The sequence below is a fragment of the Rhinoraja longicauda genome, chromosome 23 (genome assembly GCF_053455715.1).
Source record: "Rhinoraja longicauda isolate Sanriku21f chromosome 23, sRhiLon1.1, whole genome shotgun sequence".
Lineage (NCBI taxonomy): Eukaryota > Metazoa > Chordata > Chondrichthyes > Rajiformes > Arhynchobatidae > Rhinoraja > Rhinoraja longicauda.
In genome coordinates, this window is record NC_135975.1 from 23,892,690 (window position 1) to 23,920,302 (window position 27,613).

General features: G+C 41.6%; 1 protein-coding gene across 1 annotated transcript in view; it reads left to right on the forward strand.

The window, feature by feature from the left end:
* The window catches only part of LOC144604787 (mucin-5AC-like), a 94,922-nt gene that overhangs the window by 48,266 nt on the left and 19,043 nt on the right, over positions 1–27,613 (forward strand). The window contains exons 31-46 of the mRNA XM_078419445.1: positions 962–1,021; positions 2,004–2,345; positions 3,744–3,803; positions 4,786–5,127; positions 6,526–6,585; positions 7,568–7,909; positions 9,308–9,367; positions 10,350–10,691; positions 12,090–12,149; positions 13,132–13,473; positions 14,872–14,931; positions 18,290–18,343; positions 18,709–18,774; positions 19,800–20,138; positions 21,158–21,226; positions 23,073–23,411. Coding sequence (XP_078275571.1) covers positions 962–1,021; positions 2,004–2,345; positions 3,744–3,803; positions 4,786–5,127; positions 6,526–6,585; positions 7,568–7,909; positions 9,308–9,367; positions 10,350–10,691; positions 12,090–12,149; positions 13,132–13,473; positions 14,872–14,931; positions 18,290–18,343; positions 18,709–18,774; positions 19,800–20,138; positions 21,158–21,226; positions 23,073–23,411 — 2,937 coding nt within the window. The remainder of the gene's footprint in view (positions 1–961; positions 1,022–2,003; positions 2,346–3,743; positions 3,804–4,785; positions 5,128–6,525; positions 6,586–7,567; positions 7,910–9,307; positions 9,368–10,349; positions 10,692–12,089; positions 12,150–13,131; positions 13,474–14,871; positions 14,932–18,289; positions 18,344–18,708; positions 18,775–19,799; positions 20,139–21,157; positions 21,227–23,072; positions 23,412–27,613) is intronic.

Below are 27,613 nucleotides of genomic sequence, written 5' to 3' on the forward strand. Positions count from 1 at the left end.
GCCTTGAATGGATGTTGAGTGCTAGGCGGTTTGGAAGGAGTAGCTCAAAGGCAGAGAGGGGAGGCGAGATTGATAAGATGAGCTCCAGCAATCACAAAAGAAAATGAGAGTGGAACTAAAGGAAGACCCATGCTCAGGATTGGGTTGAGATGATGTGTGTCCCACTGGGTCAGTGTCAGGAAGAGAAGTGGTGAAGAACAAAGCCTTTGTCCTCAGGCTGCATTTAAAAATCAGATTTGTCATCATAGATTCCAGCATCCAATACAACAACTGGCAATTCATAATCCTGAGAACATATTGAATCCCAAGATAATCTTTGGCCTATTTATCCATTCCAATACTGAGGATGGTAATCTCCATCTCTGTAATATCATTCAATTTCAACCCTCTAGCTCTGCAAATATCCTCATCAATGCTGCATCTGGACTTGTATCCAGCATCTACAGTTTCCAGTGCAACAAGGTATCTCTTCTCAATGATCCCTGATGCATCCAGCCCCAGCACAACATCCTGGAGCCCATTCATCACCACTGATTTCTAGGAAAGCCTTCAGCTGCAGAAACCCAGCCTTTACACATTTTCCATCGCAGAAGAATAGTTAATCTTGAATCGGTGCAATTTATCTTTAAATGAAATTAGCTTCATTCAGCATTGGATCCCAACTGATCCATGAGCCATTACTCCGTGCAGTTTGCACATAATTAAAGTCGAAATGAGAAAAATTAGCAGCCAGCACAAACCTGGTCTGCTGCCTGCAATTGTAATGGACCTAAACTGATTGACTGATGGAAGATTGAGTCCTTGCCTCCTTAACATGGAGCAATTTTGAATTGACAATAATTGCCTGCATTGCTAGTGGAACCGACATCCTGAAATTGAAAATGAAAAGTTGGACCTGATACCAAGTCATCGAGCCACAGTGTGCATTATAACTTGCTGTGACATCTTTTATGTTTTATAGAAACAACAACAACAACAAACGTACCACCCACAACGACATCGACCAGCAGCTACACAACTGGTAAGTAATTGACGGTTGTTTATCCTTGCACCAGGTTTGCCTGCACAAGGAATCTCGGTGAGCCATGAAGAAAGCAGCAAAGTACAACTTTCACTGAGCTTTCTCTGATAATGTATTTTCTAATCACTTGCTTTTGAATTAATTGTAGCTGTTGACTTTGTTGTTGTAAATTATAGACAACCTTCAGAGGACTGTGTTTCAGTGAATTTTCCCATGAGACTGTGCTGATCAAGAATTCAACACCAGTTGATCCATTATTTAGTGATATGCATAGTTGGCAAAAATAGGCTCATGATGCTGTGCCTCCAGAATGTGAAATGGAAATGGGTATTCCACAGTTTATTTGGATTAAACATATCTTGTCATCCAAAAATACTGTGATTCAAGAGAAGGCAAAATGTTTCAGGGATTTGGGAGTAGGTGCTGCACATCTTCACAACGATAAACCGGGCCAGTACTGAGGAATACCATCAAATGAGGGAATAAATATTTTGCTATTTTATCCTGTACTTTTGGTTAATGAACACTTGAAGGAAGATGAACGGAACCATAGCTTCTCCTTTTCGAGCGGGGACATGTAATGGTGTCTGGTCTGCATGGTGTAATGACCACACACCATCTCCAGAAAGTCCAGGCGATACTGAATTACTGGAATCCCATTTTACATATTATTTGGTGATGTACTTGATTGGCCAAAATAGGCTCATGTTTATGTGCCCCCATAAAGTGAAATGGGAATGAGTATTCTACAGATTATTTTGATTAAACATTTGTTGTCATCAGAAACTGCTGTCATTCAAGAGATGGCGAGAAGTCTTAGGGCTTTGGGAGTAGATGCTGCACACCTTCACAACTATAAACCATGCCAGTACTGAGGAATATCATCAAATGCGAAAGCAATTGTTTTGCATTTTTATTCTGTCATTTTGGTTATTGAACATTTAAAGGAAAATTAATTGAACCTTGGCTTCTCCTTTTCCAGAGGGGACTTGTATTGGTGGCTGGTCTGCATGGTTTAATGGCCACACACCATCTCCAGACAGTCCAGGCGATACTGAATTACTGGAGTCCATAGGGCAAGATCTGTGTCCTTCCATTTACTATACAATTAATAAAGTCGAGTGCCAATTTGCCAATTACCCTCAGTGGCCAATAAGTGAATCACCAGACAACGTGACCTGTGACCCAGACATAGGACTTGTCTGCAGAGTCACCCAAGAGCCATATGAACCCAAGAAGTTATGTCTTGACTATAAAATTCGATTTTGCTGTGAACCTCGACCAACACCAACTCCAGGTACAACGCCGACAACAACGTTTTCTGGTAAATATGACTGTTATGTTGAAGGAAACGGTATTTAATTGAAGGGACATTTGGAATTTTATTCTGTTTCTGTGAGAATTCTACATGCATTTCAATCCATCATGATTCCCTTCTCTGTACAAACTATCCAGCCCATATTCTCTCCATTATCCCTGCCTCTTCATGTGGCCATGCTACTTCTCATTGTTTCTTTCAAATTCTATCCCTCACCGATGACTTCCCTCTGCTGCCTTCCCATCCTCCTTCCCTCTGCCTCTGTTTCCAGCAGCAATTCTACAGCCACCAATCTACTCAAGCACAGTGTATCCATTATCGCTATGAGAAACTTTCTCTCGCCCATTATCTGTTTTCCACGACAGATTTATTTTGATTACCCGATCGCCTTTCCATTCACCTCCAAAAAATCCTGATAGGTCTTGTTGTCGTTAAATTGAGAGGCCTTGAATGGATGTTGAGTGCTAGGCGGTTTGGAAGGAGTAGCTCAAAGGCAGAGAGGGGAGGCGAGATTGATAAGATGAGCTCCAGCAATCACAAAAGAAAATGAGAGTGGAACTAAAGGAAGACCCATGCTCAGGATTGGGTTGAGATGATGTGTGTCCCACTGGGTCAGTGTCAGGAAGAGAAGTGGTGAAGAACAAAGCCTTTGTCCTCAGGCTGCATTTAAAAATCAGATTTGTCATCATAGATTCCAGCATCCAATACAACAACTGGCAATTCATAATCCTGAGAACATATTGAATCCCAAGATAATCTTTGGCCTATTTATCCATTCCAATACTGAGGATGGTAATCTCCATCTCTGTAATATCATTCAATTTCAACCCTCTAGCTCTGCAAATATCCTCATCAATGCTGCATCTGGACTTGTATCCAGCATCTACAGTTTCCAGTGCAACAAGGTATCTCTTCTCAATGATCCCTGATGCATCCAGCCCCAGCACAACATCCTGGAGCCCATTCATCACCACTGATTTCTAGGAAAGCCTTCAGCTGCAGAAACCCAGCCTTTACACATTTTCCATCGCAGAAGAATAGTTAATCTTGAATCGGTGCAATTTATCTTTAAATGAAATTAGCTTCATTCAGCATTGGATCCCAACTGATCCATGAGCCATTACTCCGTGCAGTTTGCACATAATTAAAGTCGAAATGAGAAAAATTAGCAGCCAGCACAAACCTGGTCTGCTGCCTGCAATTGTAATGGACCTAAACTGATTGACTGATGGAAGATTGAGCCCTTGCCTCCTTAACATGGAGCAATTTTGAATTGACAATAATTGCCTGCATTGCTAGTGGAACCGACATCCTGAAATTGAAAATGAAAAGTTGGACCTGATACCAAGTCATCGAGCCACAGTGTGCATTATAACTTGCTGTGACATCTTTTATGTTTTATAGAAACAACAACAACAACAAACGTACCACCCACAACGACATCGACCAGCAGCTACACAACTGGTAAGTAATTGACGGTTGTTTATCCTTGCACCAGGTTTGCCTGCACAAGGAATCTCGGTGAGCCATGAAGAAAGCAGCAAAGTACAACTTTCACTGAGCTTTCTCTGATAATGTATTTTCTAATCACTTGCTTTTGAATTAATTGTAGCTGTTGACTTTGTTGTTGTAAATTATAGACAACCTTCAGAGGACTGTGTTTCAGTGAATTTTCCCATGAGACTGTGCTGATCAAGAATTCAACACCAGTTGATCCATTATTTAGTGATATGCATAGTTGGCAAAAATAGGCTCATGATGCTGTGCCTCCAGAATGTGAAATGGAAATGGGTATTCCACAGTTTATTTGGATTAAACATATCTTGTCATCCAAAAATACTGTGATTCAAGAGAAGGCAAAATGTTTCAGGGATTTGGGAATAGGTGCTGCACATCTTCACAACGATAAACCGGGCCAGTACTGAGGAATACCATCAAATGAGGGAATAAATATTTTGCTATTTTATCCTGTACTTTTGGTTAATGAACACTTGAAGGAAGATGAACGGAACCATAGCTTCTCCTTTTCGAGCGGGGACATGTAATGGTGTCTGGTCTGCATGGTATAATGACCACACACCATCTCCAGAAAGTCCAGGCGATACTGAATTACTGGAATCCCATTTTACATATTATTTGGTGATGTACTTGATTGGCCAAAATAGGCTCATGTTTATGTGCCCCCATAAAGTGAAATGGGAATGAGTATTCTACAGATTATTTTGATTAAACATTTGTTGTCATCAGAAACGGCTGTCATTCAAGAGATGGCGAGAAGTCTTAGGGCTTTGGGAGTAGATGCTGCACACCTTCACAACTATAAACCATGCCAGTACTGAGGAATATCATCAAATGCGAAAGCAATTGTTTTGCATTTTTATTTTGTCATTTTGGTTATTGAACATTTAAAGGAAAATTAATTGAACCTTGGCTTCTCCTTTTCCAGAGGGGACTTGTATTGGTGGCTGGTCTGCATGGTTTAATGGCCACACACCATCTCCAGACAGTCCAGGCGATACTGAATTACTGGAGTCCATAGGGCAAGATCTGTGTCCTTCCATTTACTATACAATTAATAAAGTCGAGTGCCAATTTGCCAATTACCCTCAGTGGCCAATAAGTGAATCACCAGACAACGTGACCTGTGACCCAGACATAGGACTTGTCTGCAGAGTCACCCAAGAGCCATATGAACCCAAGAAGTTATGTCTTGACTATAAAATTCGATTTTGCTGTGAACCTCGACCAACACCAACTCCAGGTACAACGCCGACAACAACGTTTTCTGGTAAATATGACTGTTATGTTGAAGGAAACGGTATTTAATTGAAGGGACATTTGGAATTTTATTCTGTTTCTGTGAGAATTCTACATGCATTTCAATCCATCATGATTCCCTTCTCTGTACAAACTATCCAGCCCATATTCTCTCCATTATCCCTGCCTCTTCATGTGGCCATGCTACTTCTCATTGTTTCTTTCAAATTCTATCCCTCACCGATGACTTCCCTCTGCTGCCTTCCCATCCTCCTTCCCTCTGCCTCTGTTTCCAGCAGCAATTCTACAGCTACCAATCTACTCAAGCACAGTGTATCCATTATCGCTATGAGAAACTTTCTCTCGCCCATTATCTGTTTTCCACGACAGATTTATTTTGATTACCCGATCGCCTTTCCATTCACCTCCAAAAAATCCTGATAGGTCTTGTTGTCGTTAAATTGAGAGGCCTTGAATGGATGTTGAGTGCTAGGCGGTTTGGAAGGAGTAGCTCAAAGGCAGAGAGGGGAGGCGAGATTGATAAGATGAGCTCCAGCAATCACAAAAGAAAATGAGAGTGGAACTAAAGGAAGACCCATGCTCAGGATTGGGTTGAGATGATGTGTGTCCCACTGGGTCAGTGTCAGGAAGAGAAGTGGTGAAGAACAAAGCCTTTGTCCTCAGGCTGCATTTAAAAATCAGATTTGTCATCATAGATTCCAGCATCCAATACAACAACTGGCAATTCATAATCCTGAGAACATATTGAATCCCAAGATAATCTTTGGCCTATTTATCCATTCCAATACTGAGGATGGTAATCTCCATCTCTGTAATATCATTCAATTTCAACCCTCTAGCTCTGCAAATATCCTCATCAATGCTGCATCTGGACTTGTATCCAGCATCTACAGTTTCCAGTGCAACAAGGTATCTCTTCTCAATGATCCCTGATGCATCCAGCCCCAGCACAACATCCTGGAGCCCATTCATCACCACTGATTTCTAGGAAAGCCTTCAGCTGCAGAAACCCAGCCTTTACACATTTTCCATCGCAGAAGAATAGTTAATCTTGAATCGGTGCAATTTATCTTTAAATGAAATTAGCTTCATTCAGCATTGGATCCCAACTGATCCATGAGCCATTACTCCGTGCAGTTTGCACATAATTAAAGTCGAAATGAGAAAAATTAGCAGCCAGCACAAACCTGGTCTGCTGCCTGCAATTGTAATGGACCTAAACTGATTGACTGATGGAAGATTGAGCCCTTGCCTCCTTAACATGGAGCAATTTTGAATTGACAATAATTGCCTGCATTGCTAGTGGAACCGACATCCTGAAATTGAAAATGAAAAGTTGGACCTGATACCAAGTCATCGAGCCACAGTGTGCATTATAACTTGCTGTGACATCTTTTATGTTTTATAGAAACAACAACAACAACAAACGTACCACCCACAACGACATCGACCAGCAGCTACACAACTGGTAAGTAATTGACGGTTGTTTATCCTTGCACCAGGTTTGCCTGCACAAGGAATCTCGGTGAGCCATGAAGAAAGCAGCAAAGTACAACTTTCACTGAGCTTTCTCTGATAATGTATTTTCTAATCACTTGCTTTTGAATTAATTGTAGCTGTTGACTTTGTTGTTGTAAATTATAGACAACCTTCAGAGGACTGTGTTTCAGTGAATTTTCCCATGAGACTGTGCTGATCAAGAATTCAACACCAGTTGATCCATTATTTAGTGATATGCATAATTGGCAAAAATAGGCTCATGATGCTGTGCCTCCAGAATGTGAAATGGAAATGGGTATTCCACAGTTTATTTGGATTAAACATATCTTGTCATCCAAAAATACTGTGATTCAAGAGAAGGCAAAATGTTTCAGGGATTTGGGAATAGGTGCTGCACATCTTCACAACGATAAACCGGGCCAGTACTGAGGAATACCATCAAATGAGGGAATAAATATTTTGCTATTTTATCCTGTACTTTTGGTTAATGAACATTTGAAGGAAGATGAACGGAACCATAGCTTCTCCTTTTCGAGCGGGGACATGTAATGGTGTCTGGTCTGCATGGTATAATGACCACACACCATCTCCAGAAAGTCCAGGCGATACTGAATTACTGGAATCCCATTTTACATATTATTTGGTGATGTACTTGATTGGCCAAAATAGGCTCATGTTTATGTGCCCCCATAAAGTGAAATGGGAATGAGTATTCTACAGATTATTTTGATTAAACATTTGTTGTCATCAGAAACTGCTGTCATTCAAGAGATGGCGAGAAGTCTTAGGGCTTTGGGAGTAGATGCTGCACACCTTCACAACTATAAACTATGCCAGTACTGAGGAATATCATCAAATGCGAAAGCAATTGTTTTGCATTTTTATTCTGTCATTTTGGTTATTGAACATTTAAAGGAAAATTAATTGAACCTTGGCTTCTCCTTTTCCAGAGGGGACTTGTATTGGTGGCTGGTCTGCATGGTTTAATGGCCACACACCATCTCCAGACAGTCCAGGCGATACTGAATTACTGGAGTCCATAGGGCAAGATCTGTGTCCTTCCATTTACTATACAATTAATAAAGTCGAGTGCCAATTTGCCAATTACCCTCAGTGGCCAATAAGTGAATCACCAGACAATGTGACCTGTGACCCAGACATAGGACTTGTCTGCAGAGTCACCCAAGAGCCATATGAACCCAAGAAGTTATGTCTTGACTATAAAATTCGATTTTGCTGTGAACCTCGACCAACACCAACTCCAGGTACAACGCCGACAACAACGTTTTCTGGTAAATATGACTGTTATGTTGAAGGAAACGGTATTTAATTGAAGGGACATTTGGAATTTTATTCTGTTTCTGTGAGAATTCTACATGCATTTCAATCCATCATGATTCCCTTCTCTGTACAAACTATCCAGCCCATATTCTCTCCATTATCCCTGCCTCTTCATGTGGCCATGCTACTTCTCATTGTTTCTTTCAAATTCTATCCCTCACCGATGACTTCCCTCTGCTGCCTTCCCATCCTCCTTCCCTCTGCCTCTGTTTCCAGCAGCAATTCTACAGCCACCAATCTACTCAAGCACAGTGTATCCATTATCGCTATGAGAAACTTTCTCTCGCCCATTATCTGTTTTCCACGACAGATTTATTTTGATTACCCGATCGCCTTTCCATTCACCTCCAAAAAATCCTGATAGGTCTTGTTGTCGTTAAATTGAGAGGCCTTGAATGGATGTTGAGTGCTAGGCGGTTTGGAAGGAGTAGCTCAAAGGCAGAGAGGGGAGGCGAGATTGATAAGATGAGCTCCAGCAATCACAAAAGAAAATGAGAGTGGAACTAAAGGAAGACCCATGCTCAGGATTGGGTTGAGATGATGTGTGTCCCACTGGGTCAGTGTCAGGAAGAGAAGTGGTGAAGAACAAAGCCTTTGTCCTCAGGCTGCATTTAAAAATCAGATTTGTCATCATAGATTCCAGCATCCAATACAACAACTGGCAATTCATAATCCTGAGAACATATTGAATCCCAAGATAATCTTTGGCCTATTTATCCATTCCAATACTGAGGATGGTAATCTCCATCTCTGTAATATCATTCAATTTCAACCCTCTAGCTCTGCAAATATCCTCATCAATGCTGCATCTGGACTTGTATCCAGCATCTACAGTTTCCAGTGCAACAAGGTATCTCTTCTCAATGATCCCTGATGCATCCAGCCCCAGCACAACATCCTGGAGCCCATTCATCACCACTGATTTCTAGGAAAGCCTTCAGCTGCAGAAACCCAGCCTTTACACATTTTCCATCGCAGAAGAATAGTTAATCTTGAATCGGTGCAATTTATCTTTAAATGAAATTAGCTTCATTCAGCATTGGATCCCAACTGATCCATGAGCCATTACTCCGTGCAGTTTGCACATAATTAAAGTCGAAATGAGAAAAATTAGCAGCCAGCACAAACCTGGTCTGCTGCCTGCAATTGTAATGGACCTAAACTGATTGACTGATGGAAGATTGAGCCCTTGCCTCCTTAACATGGAGCAATTTTGAATTGACAATAATTGCCTGCATTGCTAGTGGAACCGACATCCTGAAATTGAAAATGAAAAGTTGGACCTGATACCAAGTCATCGAGCCACAGTGTGCATTATAACTTGCTGTGACATCTTTTATGTTTTATAGAAACAACAACAACAACAAACGTACCACCCACAACGACATCGACCAGCAGCTACACAACTGGTAAGTAATTGACGGTTGTTTATCCTTGCACCAGGTTTGCCTGCACAAGGAATCTCGGTGAGCCATGAAGAAAGCAGCAAAGTACAACTTTCACTGAGCTTTCTCTGATAATGTATTTTCTAATCACTTGCTTTTGAATTAATTGTAGCTGTTGACTTTGTTGTTGTAAATTATAGACAACCTTCAGAGGACTGTGTTTCAGTGAATTTTCCCATGAGACTGTGCTGATCAAGAATTCAACACCAGTTGATCCATTATTTAGTGATATGCATAATTGGCAAAAATAGGCTCATGATGCTGTGCCTCCAGAATGTGAAATGGAAATGGGTATTCCACAGTTTATTTGGATTAAACATATCTTGTCATCCAAAAATACTGTGATTCAAGAGAAGGCAAAATGTTTCAGGGATTTGGGAGTAGGTGCTGCACATCTTCACAACGATAAACCGGGCCAGTACTGAGGAATACCATCAAATGAGGGAATAAATATTTTGCTATTTTATCCTGTACTTTTGGTTAATGAACACTTGAAGGAAGATGAACGGAACCATAGCTTCTCCTTTTCGAGCGGGGACATGTAATGGTGTCTGGTCTGCATGGTATAATGACCACACACCATCTCCAGAAAGTCCAGGCGATACTGAATTACTGGAATCCCATTTTACATATTATTTGGTGATGTACTTGATTGGCCAAAATAGGCTCATGTTTATGTGCCCCCATAAAGTGAAATGGGAATGAGTATTCTACAGATTATTTTGATTAAACATTTGTTGTCATCAGAAACTGCTGTCATTCAAGAGATGGCGAGAAGTCTTAGGGCTTTGGGAGTAGATGCTGCACACCTTCACAACTATAAACCATGCCAGTACTGAGGAATATCATCAAATGCGAAAGCAATTGTTTTGCATTTTTATTCTGTCATTTTGGTTATTGAACATTTAAAGGAAAATTAATTGAACCTTGGCTTCTCCTTTTCCAGAGGGGACTTGTATTGGTGGCTGGTCTGCATGGTTTAATGGCCACACACCATCTCCAGACAGTCCAGGCGATACTGAATTACTGGAGTCCATAGGGCAAGATCTGTGTCCTTCCATTTACTATACAATTAATAAAGTCGAGTGCCAATTTGCCAATTACCCTCAGTGGCCAATAAGTGAATCACCAGACAACGTGACCTGTGACCCAGACATAGGACTTGTCTGCAGAGTCACCCAAGAGCCATATGAACCCAAGAAGTTATGTCTTGACTATAAAATTCGATTTTGCTGTGAACCTCGACCAACACCAACTCCAGGTACAACGCCGACAACAACGTTTTCTGGTAAATATGACTGTTATGTTGAAGGAAACGGTATTTAATTGAAGGGACATTTGGAATTTTATTCTGTTTCTGTGAGAATTCTACATGCATTTCAATCCATCATGATTCCCTTCTCTGTACAAACTATCCAGCCCATATTCTCTCCATTATCCCTGCCTCTTCATGTGGCCATGCTACTTCTCATTGTTTCTTTCAAATTCTATCCCTCACCGATGACTTCCCTCTGCTGCCTTCCCATCCTCCTTCCCTCTGCCTCTGTTTCCAGCAGCAATTCTACAGCCACCAATCTACTCAAGCACAGTGTATCCATTATCGCTATGAGAAACTTTCTCTCGCCCATTATCTGTTTTCCACGACAGATTTATTTTGATTACCCGATCGCCTTTCCATTCACCTCCAAAAAATCCTGATAGGTCTTGTTGTCGTTAAATTGAGAGGCCTTGAATGGATGTTGAGTGCTAGGCGGTTTGGAAGGAGTAGCTCAAAGGCAGAGAGGGGAGGCGAGATTGATAAGATGAGCTCCAGCAATCACAAAAGAAAATGAGAGTGGAACTAAAGGAAGACCCATGCTCAGGATTGGGTTGAGATGATGTGTGTCCCACTGGGTCAGTGTCAGGAAGAGAAGTGGTGAAGAACAAAGCCTTTGTCCTCAGGCTGCATTTAAAAATCAGATTTGTCATCATAGATTCCAGCATCCAATACAACAACTGGCAATTCATAATCCTGAGAACATATTGAATCCCAAGATAATCTTTGGCCTATTTATCCATTCCAATACTGAGGATGGTAATCTCCATCTCTGTAATATCATTCAATTTCAACCCTCTAGCTCTGCAAATATCCTCATCAATGCTGCATCTGGACTTGTATCCAGCATCTACAGTTTCCAGTGCAACAAGGTATCTCTTCTCAATGATCCCTGATGCATCCAGCCCCAGCACAACATCCTGGAGCCCATTCATCACCACTGATTTCTAGGAAAGCCTTCAGCTGCAGAAACCCAGCCTTTACACATTTTCCATCGCAGAAGAATAGTTAATCTTGAATCGGTGCAATTTATCTTTAAATGAAATTAGCTTCATTCAGCATTGGATCCCAACTGATCCATGAGCCATTACTCCGTGCAGTTTGCACATAATTAAAGTCGAAATGAGAAAAATTAGCAGCCAGCACAAACCTGGTCTGCTGCCTGCAATTGTAATGGACCTAAACTGATTGACTGATGGAAGATTGAGCCCTTGCCTCCTTAACATGGAGCAATTTTGAATTGACAATAATTGCCTGCATTGCTAGTGGAACCGACATCCTGAAATTGAAAATGAAAAGTTGGACCTGATACCAAGTCATCGAGCCACAGTGTGCATTATAACTTGCTGTGACATCTTTTATGTTTTATAGAAACAACAACAACAACAAACGTACCACCCACAACGACATCGACCAGCAGCTACACAACTGGTAAGTAATTGACGGTTGTTTATCCTTGCACCAGGTTTGCCTGCACAAGGAATCTCGGTGAGCCATGAAGAAAGCAGCAAAGTACAACTTTCACTGAGCTTTCTCTGATAATGTATTTTCTAATCACTTGCTTTTGAATTAATTGTAGCTGTTGACTTTGTTGTTGTAAATTATAGACAACCTTCAGAGGACTGTGTTTCAGTGAATTTTCCCATGAGACTGTGCTGATCAAGAATTCAACACCAGTTGATCCATTATTTAGTGATATGCATAGTTGGCAAAAATAGGCTCATGATGCTGTGCCTCCAGAATGTGAAATGGAAATGGGTATTCCACAGTTTATTTGGATTAAACATATCTTGTCATCCAAAAATACTGTGATTCAAGAGAAGGCAAAATGTTTCAGGGATTTGGGAATAGGTGCTGCACATCTTCACAACGATAAACCGGGCCAGTACTGAGGAATACCATCAAATGAGGGAATAAATATTTTGCTATTTTATCCTGTACTTTTGGTTAATGAACACTTGAAGGAAGATGAACGGAACCATAGCTTCTCCTTTTCGAGCGGGGACATGTAATGGTGTCTGGTCTGCATGGTATAATGACCACACACCATCTCCAGAAAGTCCAGGCGATACTGAATTACTGGAATCCCATTTTACATATTATTTGGTGATGTACTTGATTGGCCAAAATAGGCTCATGTTTATGTGCCCCCATAAAGTGAAATGGGAATGAGTATTCTACAGATTATTTTGATTAAACATTTGTTGTCATCAGAAACTGCTGTCATTCAAGAGATGGCGAGAAGTCTTAGGGCTTTGGGAGTAGATGCTGCACACCTTCACAACTATAAACCATGCCAGTACTGAGGAATATCATCAAATGCGAAAGCAATTGTTTTGCATTTTTATTCTGTCATTTTGGTTATTGAACATTTAAAGGAAAATTAATTGAACCTTGGCTTCTCCTTTTCCAGAGGGGACTTGTATTGGTGGCTGGTCTGCATGGTTTAATGGCCACACACCATCTCCAGACAGTCCAGGCGATACTGAATTACTGGAGTCCATAGGGCAAGATCTGTGTCCTTCCATTTACTATACAATTAATAAAGTCGAGTGCCAATTTGCCAATTACCCTCAGTGGCCAATAAGTGAATCACCAGACAACGTGACCTGTGACCCAGACATAGGACTTGTCTGCAGAGTCACCCAAGAGCCATATGAACCCAAGAAGTTATGTCTTGACTATAAAATTCGATTTTGCTGTGAACCTCGACCAACACCAACTCCAGGTACAACGCCGACAACAACGTTTTCTGGTAAATATGACTGTTATGTTGAAGGAAACGGTATTTAATTGAAGGGACATTTGGAATTTTATTCTGTTTCTGTGAGAATTCTACATGCATTTCAATCCATCATGATTCCCTTCTCTGTACAAACTATCCAGCCCATATTCTCTCCATTATCCCTGCCTCTTCATGTGGCCATGCTACTTCTCATTGTTTCTTTCAAATTCTATCCCTCACCGATGACTTCCCTCTGCTGCCTTCCCATCCTCCTTCCCTCTGCCTCTGTTTCCAGCAGCAATTCTACAGCCACCAATCTACTCAAGCACAGTGTATCCATTATCGCTATGAGAAACTTTCTCTCGCCCATTATCTGTTTTCCACGACAGATTTATTTTGATTACCCGATCGCCTTTCCATTCACCTCCAAAAAATCCTGATAGGTCTTGTTGTCGTTAAATTGAGAGGCCTTGAATGGATGTTGAGTGCTAGGCGGTTTGGAAGGAGTAGCTCAAAGGCAGAGAGGGGAGGCGAGATTGATAAGATGAGCTCCAGCAATCACAAAAGAAAATGAGAGTGGAACTAAAGGAAGACCCATGCTCAGGATTGGGTTGAGATGATGTGTGTCCCACTGGGTCAGTGTCAGGAAGAGAAGTGGTGAAGAACAAAGCCTTTGTCCTCAGGCTGCATTTAAAAATCAGATTTGTCATCATAGATTCCAGCATCCAATACAACAACTGGCAATTCATAATCCTGAGAACATATTGAATCCCAAGATAATCTTTGGCCTATTTATCCATTCCAATACTGAGGATGGTAATCTCCATCTCTGTAATATCATTCAATTTCAACCCTCTAGCTCTGCAAATATCCTCATCAATGCTGCATCTGGACTTGTATCCAGCATCTACAGTTTCCAGTGCAACAAGGTATCTCTTCTCAATGATCCCTGATGCATCCAGCCCCAGCACAACATCCTGGAGCCCATTCATCACCACTGATTTCTAGGAAAGCCTTCAGCTGCAGAAACCCAGCCTTTACACATTTTCCATCGCAGAAGAATAGTTAATCTTGAATCGGTGCAATTTATCTTTAAATGAAATTAGCTTCATTCAGCATTGGATCCCAACTGATCCATGAGCCATTACTCCGTGCAGTTTGCACATAATTAAAGTCGAAATGAGAAAAATTAGCAGCCAGCACAAACCTGGTCTGCTGCCTGCAATTGTAATGGACCTAAACTGATTGACTGATGGAAGATTGAGCCCTTGCCTCCTTAACATGGAGCAATTTTGAATTGACAATAATTGCCTGCATTGCTAGTGGAACCGACATCCTGAAATTGAAAATGAAAAGTTGGACCTGATACCAAGTCATCGAGCCACAGTGTGCATTATAACTTGCTGTGACATCTTTTATGTTTTATAGAAACAACAACAACAACAAACGTACCACCCACAACGACATCGACCAGCAGCTACACAACTGGTAAGTAATTGACGGTTGTTTATCCTTGCACCAGGTTTGCCTGCACAAGGAATCTCGGTGAGCCATGAAGAAAGCAGCAAAGTACAACTTTCACTGAGCTTTCTCTGATAATGTATTTTCTAATCACTTGCTTTTGAATTAATTGTAGCTGTTGACTTTGTTGTTGTAAATTATAGACAACCTTCAGAGGACTGTGTTTCAGTGAATTTTCCCATGAGACTGTGCTGATCAAGAATTCAACACCAGTTGATCCATTATTTAGTGATATGCATAGTTGGCAAAAATAGGCTCATGATGCTGTGCCTCCAGAATGTGAAATGGAAATGGGTATTCCACAGTTTATTTGGATTAAACATATCTTGTCATCCAAAAATACTGTGATTCAAGAGAAGGCAAAATGTTTCAGGGATTTGGGAGTAGGTGCTGCACATCTTCACAACGATAAACCGGGCCAGTACTGAGGAATACCATCAAATGAGGGAATAAATATTTTGCTATTTTATCCTGTACTTTTGGTTAATGAACACTTGAAGGAAGATGAACGGAACCATAGCTTCTCCTTTTCGAGCGGGGACATGTAATGGTGTCTGGTCTGCATGGTATAATGACCACACACCATCTCCAGAAAGTCCAGGCGATACTGAATTACTGGAATCCATACGGCAAGCTGTGTGTCCTTCCATTGACTATACAATTTATAAAGTCGAGTGCCATTTTGCCGATTTTCCTGAGTGGCCAATAAGTGAATCACCAGACAATGTGACCTGTGACCCAGACGTAGGACTGATCTGCAGAGTCACCACTCAGTCTTTGAAGGAAGTCAATTTCTGTCTTGACTATAGAATTCGATTTTGCTGTGAGCCTCAACCAACACCAACTCTAAGTACAACATCCACAACAACGATTTCCGGTAAAAGTTACACGCAAGGAAACTGTATTTAATTGGAGGGACATTTGGAATTTTATTCTGTTTCAGTGAGATGTCTACATGCATATCAATCCATCACGTTTCCCTTCTTCTGAGCTCTTCATGTGCCATGCAAATCCACATTATCTCTTTCAAATTCTATCCATCACTGATGGCTTTATCTGCTGCCATCCACACACGTTCCCATGCTCCTTCCCTCTGTCTCTGTTTCCAGCAGCAATTCTACGTTCACCAATCTACTCAAACATGGCCTATCATCCATCTTTGTTCCTTTTCCCAATGAGGAACTCTTACTCTTCCCTCCTTTAACCCTCTCTCACACCTTATCTGTTCTCCACTACAAATTTATCTTGATTATCTTATCGCTTTTACTTTTACCTTCAGAAAATTCACATGGACCTTGTTGTCATTAAATTGAGAGGCCCTGAATGTATATTGTGGAGTAGACAGTTTGGATGGGGTAGCACAAAGGGAGAGCAAGTGGAGGTGGATATGATAAGCTCTCAGTCACAATAGAAGATGGGAGAGGAACTAAAGAAAGTCCCATGTTCAGGATTAGGATGAGGTGAAATATACTCCATTCAGTGAGTGACAGGAAGAGTGATGGTGGAGATTCTTCTCTTCCCACTCCCACGTTGTCTCTGATGTTCCACTCCAATTTCTTCTCTGTCTGCTGCCACTACATTTTCAGGATGATTACCCAACATCCGGTACTCAATGGCCAGAACTTTGCCTCAAAATAAATACCATATAGAACAAAGTCTTTGGCCTCAGACTGCCTTTAAAAATTAGATTTGTCATCATCTCCTATCCAGTAACTGGCAAATCACAATCTTGAGATCATGTTGAATCCCAGGCTTTGGCCCATTTATCTATTCCATTACTGAGGATGGATTACTGAGATATCCATCTCTGTGATATCGCATAATTCTAACCCTCTAGCTCTCACTATTCAGTCTTCAGATTATAAAAAGTTCTGCTGATTGTGTTCTGTACCAGTCACCATTCATCCTTCTGCTTCAGTTAAGAAATCTGGGTCAGTCTAATTTACATAAAGGATACAGCGTTAATGTAATTGCCTATGTTCAACCACACGATGAAAGGGACCGTTACCCCAAATGACAGAATATTCTGGAGTGATGGAAGTAAATCTAGGTGGCATTAGATGATGCACTGACAGAAACAACACATGATTGGGCAAGATTTGCCTGGGAGATCATTTAGAATAGAGCAGGAAATTGTGTAGGAAAATAACTGCAGATGCTGGTACAAATCGAAGGTATCACAAAATGCTGGAGTAGCTCAGCAGGTCAGGCAGCATCTAGGAGAGAGGGAGTGGGTGACATTTCATCAGTCTGAAGAAGGGTTTTGACCCAAAATGTCACCCATTCCCTCTCTCCCAGATGCTGCCTGATCTGCTGAGTTACTCCAGCATTTTGTGATAACTTAGAATAGAGCGGGAGGTGGATTTTCACCTAACAATCGAACAACAAAGCTCATAGAAACTTTAAACATCCCGGCAGAACAGGACAGGGTCCCCATCCTGTCGAGACTAGACTATGAGGGTCACAGTTTCATATTATTGGGCAAGAGATTAAGGACTGCGATGAGCAATAATATCTGCACTCAAAGGGTGATGACCCTAATGGAGTTTGCCACCTAAGAAGGCTTACGAATCCAAGTCACTGAATATATTTAAGGAGGTGGACAAACTTCCAGGCTCAAAAGGTCTCAAGGGGAATGGGGAGAGATAGATGACCAACCATCACCATTTTGGTTTAAAGCGCTAAATGGTTAATTCCCCCTCTTATTTTCCACAAACAAACAACAATTGTGCAAAAAGCCAAACCCAATGCCCCAGGTCTATGTAGTTCAGAGCTTATTTGGAGGTTGTAGTATTTAATAGCCTGATGGCTGTTTGTGAACCTCGATGTTACAATTTTCAGGCTCCTGTGCCTTCTTTCCGATGGCAAGGGTGAAATGAATGTATGGCCTGGGTGGTGTGGGTCTCTGATTATGCTGGCTGGCTTTTTGAGCCAGTGACTCCTGTAAATCCCTTCAATGGTGGGGAGATTGGAACCCGTGTTGGACCGGGCCATGCTCACCACTTCGTGCAGTCTTCTTCGCTCCTGGGCATTCAAGTTGCCGAACCGGGCCGTGATGCAACCAGTCAATATGCTCTCTATTTTTTCATCTGTAGAAGTTCAAAAGAGTCCTCAAGGTAGATGGGGAGAGATAGATGACCAACTATAATCATGTTGGTTTAAAGTGCTAAATGGCCAATACTCCCTCTTATTTTCCATGTGGTGTCGACACATTAGCCAAGGTTTTCTTTCTACTTGGAACCATGCAGCAGGAAGCAAGCACTTGAACAATGCACATTCATAGAATCTCAGTGTGAAATTTAAATGCTTTTTTATTACTCTCTAGAAACAACTTTACCAACAACAAAACAGACCACTACCACGCCCAGCTACAAACCAGGTAGGTAACAGTGGGTCTCCAAAGGAGTCCGATTTATTACTTCTGCCAGTGAACAGGAAGAAAATAACACCCTGATTCTGTCTCAGATGCCTCTAATTGAGTCATTTGGATATTGTGTTCATTGGAATGATGTTGCAACTTAAAGGGCTATCTTTTGCAGAATTATGTTCAATGTTTATTGTTAGGTGTAAAAGGTTTAGCCTTTGTCTCCTCAATATGGAATAAATTGTCGAGTGACAATAAATGCCAGCATTGCTGGTGGCACCTACATCCTGAAATTGAAAAGTGAAAAGTTGGACCTGATACCAAGTCATCGAGCCACAGTGTGCGTTGTAACTTGCTGTGACATCTTTTGTATTTTATAGAAACAACAACAACAACAACAACAAAGTTACAGCCTACAACTACATCAACCAGCACCTACACAACTGGTAAGGGATTGACAGCTGTTTATCCTTGTACCAAATGTTTCTGCACAGGACTCTGAGTGGACTATTGAGAAAGCAGCAAACGTCCCCTTCGATCTCTTTTCCCAATGAGGAACCTTTACCTCCCTTTCACAGGGACTGAAGAGAAACTAAAGGATGCACCATGTACAGGATTAGGATGAGGTGAAATTAGATGCCATGGGCTAATAACAGGGAGGGAAGTGGTGGAGATTCTAAAGGCATTAAGGATTTGTATTATGGAAGATCACAATACAGTAAACCCTCGTTTTAACAGACCACTTTATAACGAGTTTCGGTTATAGCTGACTGACAGCCAATGCAACTCCCAGCACATGCCCCTTTACAGGAATTATGTGGTGGCTTTGGAGAGGGTGCAGAGGAGTTTTACCAGAACGTCACCTAGATTAGAAGGTTTCAGCTAGAGGAAGAGGTTGGATAAACATGGATTATTTTCTCTGGAACATCGGAGGTTGAGAGGAGACTTGATAGAAGTATATAAAATTATGAGATGCGCATATATGGTAGGGAGTCAAAACCTATTTCCCAGGGTGGAAATGTCTAACACTAGATGGGTATAGTTAGTTATAAGGTGAGAGGGGAAAAGTTTAATGGAAATGTGTGGGGCAATTTTTTACACAGAATGTGGTGGGGGCCTGGAACGCTCTGTCAGTGGTGATGGTGGAAGCAGATACAATACTTGACTTTAAGAGGATTTTGGATAATCACGTGGAAGTGCATAGAATAAAGGGATATGGGTCATGTACAGACGGATAAGATCAGGTTAACAGGCATCATGTTCGGTTAAAAAAAAATTGACCCAAAGGGCAATCTCTGTGATGTGCTGTTCTATTTTCAATGTCTGGGCAGAGATCTTGTCAGCTATAAAATTTGCCAGTACTGAGGAATACCATCAAATGGGGAAAAGTTATTTTGCTATTTTATTCTGTACTTTTGATTAATTAACATTTAAACGAAGATGAACTGAACTTTGGCTTCTCCTTTTCCAGAGGGAACATGTTATGGTGTCTGGTCTGCATGGTATAATGACCACACACCATCTCCAGAAAGCCCAGACGATACTGAATTACTGGAATCCATACGGCAATATGTGTGTCCTTCCATTTACTATAAAATTTATAAAGTTGAGTGCCAATTTAGCGATTTCCCTGAGTGGCCAATAAGTGAATCACCAGACAATGTGACCTGTGACCCAGACATAGGACTGGTCTGCAGAGTCACCAAAGAGCCTTTGAAGGAAGTCAACTTATGTTTTGACTATCAAATTCGATTTTGCTGTGAGCCTCTACCAACACCAACTTCATGTACAACATCAACAACATTTTCTGGTAAATATGACAGCCATGTGCAATAAAGTATTTAATTGAAGGGGTATTTGGAATTTTATTCTGTTTCAGTGATAATTCTACAGGCATTTTAATCCATCACCTTCCCACTCTTCGTACAAACTATCCAGCCCATAATCTCTCCATTATCCCTGCCTCTTCATGTGGCCATGCTACTTCTCAGTTTCTTTCAAGTTCTATCCCTCGCTGATGACTTCCCTCTGCTGCCGTCCTTACACTCTCCCATCCTACTTCCCTCTGTCTCTGTCCCAGATGCAATTCTACAGCCTCCAATCTACTCAAACACTCTAACATTCTCCTTCGATCCCTTATCCCAATGAAGAACCTTTAACTCTCTGGCACACCTTAATTGTTCCTCACTACAGATTTATTTTGATTTCCCTATCGTGCTCTCAAGCAGATCCCAGTCATCCTTCACCCTTCAGCATCCTGTAAGAAATCTGAGCCAGTCAGTTTTATTCTAAGTGTACAGCATTAATGCAATTGTTTATTGTGAATTGTTTTTCTGCAATACAGAATCGACAACACCTGTGACGATTTAATGGGAGATAGGGTTTTGCATTGCTGAAGAGGACTATACCATTAAAGCAGTGAAACTAGTCTATCATTTCTTAGGCCAGCTTAACTTGTAGCACACCCTCCATCCACTCTCACAGCTACAATGCAACTTCCAGTTAAGGATGTAAGATATATCTAAGCAGAGCAGTTTAGCTGGGGCTGTAGCAGTCCAGTAGTGGCATTAGCTTCCATTGTACAATCTGGACAAGAACAGGAGAATTCTTGATACCATAGTCATGGAGATTTAAAGATGGTATGTCAGTTATGTCTCTTGCTAGGCATGGAAAGTTTTGCCTTTGTCTCCTCAATATGGAATAAATTGGCGATTGACAATAAATGCCACCTACGTCCTGAAATTGAAAAGTGAAAAGTTGGACCTGATACCAAGTCATCAAGCCACAGTGTGCGTTGTAACTTGCTGTGACATCTTTTGTATTTTATAGAAACACCAACAACAACAACAACAACAAAGGTACTGCCTACAACTACATCAACCAGCACCTACACAACTGGTAAGGGATTGACAGCTGTTTATCCTTGTATTAAATGTTTGTGCACAGGACTCTGAGTGGGCTATTGAGAAAGCAGCAAACGTCCTCTTCGTTCTCTTTTCCCAATGAGGAACCTTTACCTCCCTTTCACACCTTGTCAACCATCCACAACAGATTTATGTTAATTTCCTTATTGCTTTTGCATTGACCTCCAAAATAAATTCTCATGGACCTTGTTGCTGTTACAATGGAAGACTTCGAAGGGATGTTGTTTGGCAGCCAGTTTGGGAAGAGAGGTGGAGGGGAGGTAGACAGGATGAGCTTTAGAAGTCACGAAAGAAGACTGAAGAGAAACTAAAGGATGCACCATGTACAGGATTAGGATGAGGTGAAATTAGATGCCATGGGCTAATAACAGGGAGGGAAGTGGTGGAGATTCTGAGGGCATTAAGGTTTTGTATTATGGAAGATCACAATACAGTAAACCCTCGTTTTAACAGACCACTTTATAACGAGTTTCGGTTATAGCTGACTGACAGCCAATGCAACTCCCAGCACATGCCACCTCCCCTCTGCTTCCGGCCCCAGCTTCTCACGCCACTCCCAGCTGTCAACGTGCACCAGAGAGCCCTTCTTCACCTACCGCACGGTCTGGTTGAGGCGGCTGCAGTTGTGGCTCACGTTGTAGCCCCATGGGGCCAGCACTTTCTTAGGGCCTTTGCCAATGACAGGATGTGCTTGGTCACTTTGGCGTTCCATCCCCTCTTGCCAGCCTCCACTTCTAAATGCCAGCCGTTGCTTTGGCCTCTCAACCGCTTCCTCCTCCTCTATCCCCCGTCGCTCTGTCCACTCGGCTATTTCCCTGCCCCCTCTACATCCATCTCCCCTGGAGTCGGCGACATAATCCACTTTGGATGATGTCAGGGACTGCAGGGGAGAAGGAGGAGGAGGTGGCAGTGAAGTGGCAAAGCCACAGGGAAAGGAGTAGTTGGCGGTGGTGGAGCTGGTGCAAAGGGAGGGAGCCCCTCTGTGATTGATCCCATCTTGTCATTGGCAGTGGCCTGAAGTGCTGCCAGCCAGGGGCACCACATGCGCCACACCAACAGCTTTCTTTGTCAGAGACATAGAAGACATTGTATGGCTCTATAGGACTTTGCTCAGGCCACGTTTGGAATATCGCGTGCATTTCTGGTCGCCCCCTTACAGGAATTATGTGGTGGCTTTGAAGAGGGTGCAGAGGTTTTTTACCAGAACGTCACCTGGATTAGAAGGTTTCAGCTAGAGGAAGAGGTTGGATAAACTTGGATTGTTTGCTCTGGAATATCATAGTTTGAGACGAGACTTGATAGAAGTATATAAAATTATGAGAGGCACAGATATGGTAGGGAGTTAAAAGCTATTTCCCAGGGTGGAAATGTCTAACACTAGATGGGTATAGTTAGTTATAAGGTGAGAGGGGAAAAGTTTAATGGAAATGTGTGGGGCAATTTTTTGCACAGAATGTGGTGGGGGCCTGGAACGCTCTGTCAGTGTTGATGGTGGAAGCAGATACAATACTTGACTTTAAGAGGCTTTTGGATAAGCACGTGGAAGTGCATAGAATAAAGGGATATGGATCATGTACAGACGGATAAAATCAGGTTAACAGGCATCATGTTCGGTAGAAAAAACCTTGAGCCAAAGGGAAATCTCTGTGATGTGCTGTTCTATTTTCAATGTCTGGTTAGAGGTCTTGTCAGCTATAAAGTTTGCCAGTACTGAGGAATACCATCAAATGGGGAAAAGTTATTTTGCTATTTTATTCGGTACTTTTGATTAATTAACATTTAAACGAAGATGAACTGATCTTTGGTTTCTCCTTTTCCAGAGGGAACATGTTATGGTGGCTGGTCTGCATGGTATAATGACCACACACCATCTCCAGAAAGCCCAGACGATACTGAATTACTGGAATCCATACGGCAAGATGTGTGTCCTTCCATTTACTATAAAATTTATAAAGTCGAGTGCCAATTTAGCGATTTCCCTGAGTGGCCAATAAGTGAATCACCAGACAATGTGACCTGTGACCCAGACATAGGACTGGTCTGCAGAGTCACCAAAGAGCCTTTGAAGGAAGTCAAGTTATGTCTTGACTATCAAATTCGATTTTGCTGTGAGCCTCTACCAACACCAACTTCATGTACAACATCAACAACATTTTCTGGTAAATATGACAGCCATGTGCAATAAAGTATTTAATGGAAGGGGTATTAGGAATTTTATTCTGTTTCAGTGATAATTCTACAGGCATTTTGTATCCTGTAAGCAATCTGAGCCAGTCAGTTTTATTCTAAGTGTACAGCATTAATGCAATTGTTTATTGTGAATTGTTTTTCTGCAATACAGAATCGACAACACCTGTGACGATTTAATGGGAGATAGGGTTTTGCATTGCTGAAGAGGACTATACCATTAAAGCAGTGATACTAGTCTATCATTTCTTAGGCCAGCTTAACTTGTAGCACACCCTCCATCCACTCTCACAGCTACAATGCAACTTCCAGTTAAGGATGTAAGATATATCTAAGCTGAGCAGTTTAGCTGGGGCTGTAGCAGTCCAGTAGTGGCATTAGCTTCCATTGTACAATCTGGCCAAGAACAAGAGAATTCTTGATACCACAGTCATGGAGATTTAAAGATGTTATTTCAGGTATGTCTCTTGTTAGGCATGGAAATTTTGCCTTTGTCTCCTCAATATGGGGGCAATTGTGGATTGACAATAAATGCCAGTACAGTATTGCTGGTGACATCTGTATCCTGAAAATTAAAATTAACAAGTTGAACTTGATACAAAGTCATAGAGCAACAGTATGCATTATAACCGACTGTGACATCCTTTATGTTTTATAGAAACAACATCAGCAGTAAAGGTAGACGCAAAATGCTTGAGTCATTTTAGATTTTTAGATTTAGAGATACAGCGCATAAACAGGCCCTTCGGTCCACCGTGTCCACGCCGCCCAGCGATCCCCGCACACTAACACTATCCTACACCCACTACGGACAATTTTTACATTTGCCCAGCCAATTAACCTACATACCTGTACATCTTTGGAGTGTGGGAGGAAACCGAAGATCTCGGAGAAAACCCACACAGGTCACAGGGAGAATGTACAAATTCCGTACAGACAGCACCTGTAGTCAGGATCGAACCTGAGTCTCCGGCGCTGCATTCGCTGTAAGGCAGCAACTCTACCGCTGTGTCACCGTGCCTCCCTTCAGCCTGAAGAAGGGTCTCGACCCGAAACGTCACCCATTCCTTCTCTCCTGAGCTGCTGCCTGATCCGCTGAATGACTCCAGCATTTTGCATCTACCTTCGATTTTAACCAGCATCTGCAGGTTTTTTTCCTACCCCTCCTCAACTGTAAAGGTGCCGCATATATCCTTAACAACCAACAGCTCCACAACTAGTAGGTGGTTGACAGCTGTTGAACCTTGCACCACATTTGCCATTTATTTATTTCCATCTCTTTATTATCACACGATTCTAACCCTCTAGCCCTGCTGATATCCTCATCAATGTTTCAGCTGGATTTGTATATTCTATTGTACACCTGTTTGGCCACGCTTGTTTTTCAATCTTGAGATTATAAAAGATTTTGCTGGTTGTGTTCTTAACCAGATCCCAGTCACCTTCAGCTTCAGTTACCAAATTCAGTTAGCCTGCTTTAGGCAAAGGATACAATATTAATGTAATTATCTATCATAAACTAAAGGATAAGAGGGACCATTCCTACATGTGTCAGAATATACTGTAGTGATGGGAGAAGCTCGGTGATCTATTGACAGTCAGCATTTGATAGGGCAAGATTTGCCAAGGAGATCAGGGAGTGCGGATGGTGGATTTGCAGCTTGCAAAGGAAAAAACGGTGAGGAAGGCTGTTTGGAGGGAAAGGGAGAAAACTGGAGTAATGGGTGTGGGTTACGAGATCTGTGCAAACCAATCCTGCTGGTAGTTATATCAACATATGTTTTTGAGATTAGCCAGATGTAGCAGGACAATAAACTAAACTAAACTAAACTAAAATAGATAACGATCGACCTGTTGGGCTGTCTGCTCTGTAGCTGGGAGTAGATGACACTATGGTCAATAGCTTTGCTGTCGATTCTGTATGCAGAAAGCATTTTACACAATAACACCTCCAGTTGGAGGTTCCAAGAGTTTGACTTATTGCTTGCCAGTGAAAAGTTTTTTGTGGTATGCTAACCAGTCAGCAGATATACTACATGATTATAATCGAACTGTCCACAGTGTAAAGATACATATAAACAGGGTAACATTTAACGCAAGCTAAAGACCAGTGAAGTCTGATTAAAGATAGTCCAAGGGTCTCCAATGCAGGTAGCAGCTCAGGATCGCTCTCTAGTTGTTCTATGTCCTCAACGCTAGGTAAATTGGCATTGAAATAAATGCCAGCTAGTTTTGCCCTATCTCAAACTTTTCTTTCAAATTATTGCTTTAAAAATGTTTTCCTCTATTGAGCGCTCTGCTATCCCATCCTCAATTTTAGTTTGTGACAACAGGTTTAAACCTTGCAAATGGTCAGTCAGTACAGTTGTATCATTTTATAAAATTGTGCAGGTAACAGAAAGTTAGTTTCAATGGTTCACCTGAACAATTTCTGTGTAATTGTTCGACTCGGTGATGCTTTTACCGTGGATGTTATGTTGTAAATCCATGAGGCAGGTTTCTTACAATGTTGCTTACATAATCTCAACACTTCAACACCTACATTCCTGACAAGGGAGGTTCTCAGCAAGCAGTGCCATTGCTGCATAGCTCTGTGTGGGTGCAGATTGTCAGATCTGAGGTTTGCAACATTGCGAAAGATGCCTGGGTGTGATGAGGCATGTTGACGAACAGTATCAATTCTGATTGACAAATTGTTGGGGCGTGTAATGGCTAATGTTAAATTGAGCAGTGGTTGGGTGGTTTGGTATAGCTGGTCGAGATGCTGCCTCATATCTTGAGCAAACTGGATTCAATCTGTCAACCAGGATTTATATTGAACATGGCAGAGTGAAATTTGCAAGTTCTTCTCGTGACCACCTAGGATTCCTCTGGGTGCTCCATTTCTTCCCACATGCCAAAGAAGTGTGGGTCAGTATGGTAATTGGCCTTTGTAAATTGCCCGAGTGGGTAAATGAATGGTAGAATCTGGAGGGGGGGGGGGGGGGGAGTTGATAGTAGTTCTGCATAAACAACATGGGTTGGAGTATGATTATTGCAGAGGTGGATGTTTGATGGTCAGTGTGGACCATATGTGCCAAATAACCTTTTTCTGTGCTGTATGCTCTGTGAAACTATTTGTTGGATTTCTTTTAATTTAAATGTATTTTATATTTGATATTTGAATTCAAACAAATTCAAGATTTTTTGTAAAGTCTTTGACGGTTTCCTAATTCTTGCCAAATTTCTGATCGCTGAGATTTGGCTGAGCTGGCAGAGCAGGTTATTGCAGCTGCCCTGTGAGTTGAACTGCTTTGTTGCTCTCCTCACAAGGTGCCAGCTCAGCTGCAGAAAGCTCTGCTGCCTTGCAGAACTTGTGCTGAAGATTGGGTGGGATTCTTTAAGTAAATTAATGCTGGGGAACTGTGCAAGGTAATAGTAATCTATTCTGGTGGCGCACCAGCAAGGATTATGAACTAATGGAACTTCAATATTGTCAATAGCAAATATACTCAAAGGTTCAGCAATTCTCCACTGAAGTGATTTTACTACAAAGGTGGTGGGTTAGAGGCCTCAGTTTTGCAATTCTCTGCTCAGCATCATACAACAGTGTCCTAAAAACTGAAGGAGACAAATAAAACCTCACAATGCATCAGAAATGATTGAAATGCTCTGTAGAAACCACAGCATCAACAGAGAAATTGACCAAAGCCACATCAACCACCAGCTATGTACCTGGTAAGTGACGGTGAATTGGGATCATGCAAAGCCCCTTTCCACTGTGCAATGCTGTGATTGGTCTTTGAGTAGTTAGTGAAGTAAGCCTTTCATTCTTCTATCGAAACATCTTTTCCTTGTAATTTGCTTCTAGGATTTCTCCTGCTGATTTAACCCTTAGCAGGATGGGATCCCAAATCAGGAATATTCATGATCACATTTCTGATTTGTGAAGCTCCGAGTGAGATTGGTGCATTGAGGTGTTATTCCTAATAAATAACACATCTTCAGTTATTAAAAATGATCTCCCTTCAATATTAACACTAAGAATGTAAAATAATATCATGGAATCAAAACTGTGTTCCTCAGGTCATCCTGGTTCGGTTATTTCATCTGATTGACCATCTTTCACTGCTCCAAATGCAAGTACAGCAGTTGTGTTTTTGTTTATTGGAGTTAGGTGGCCTCAGAACAGTGT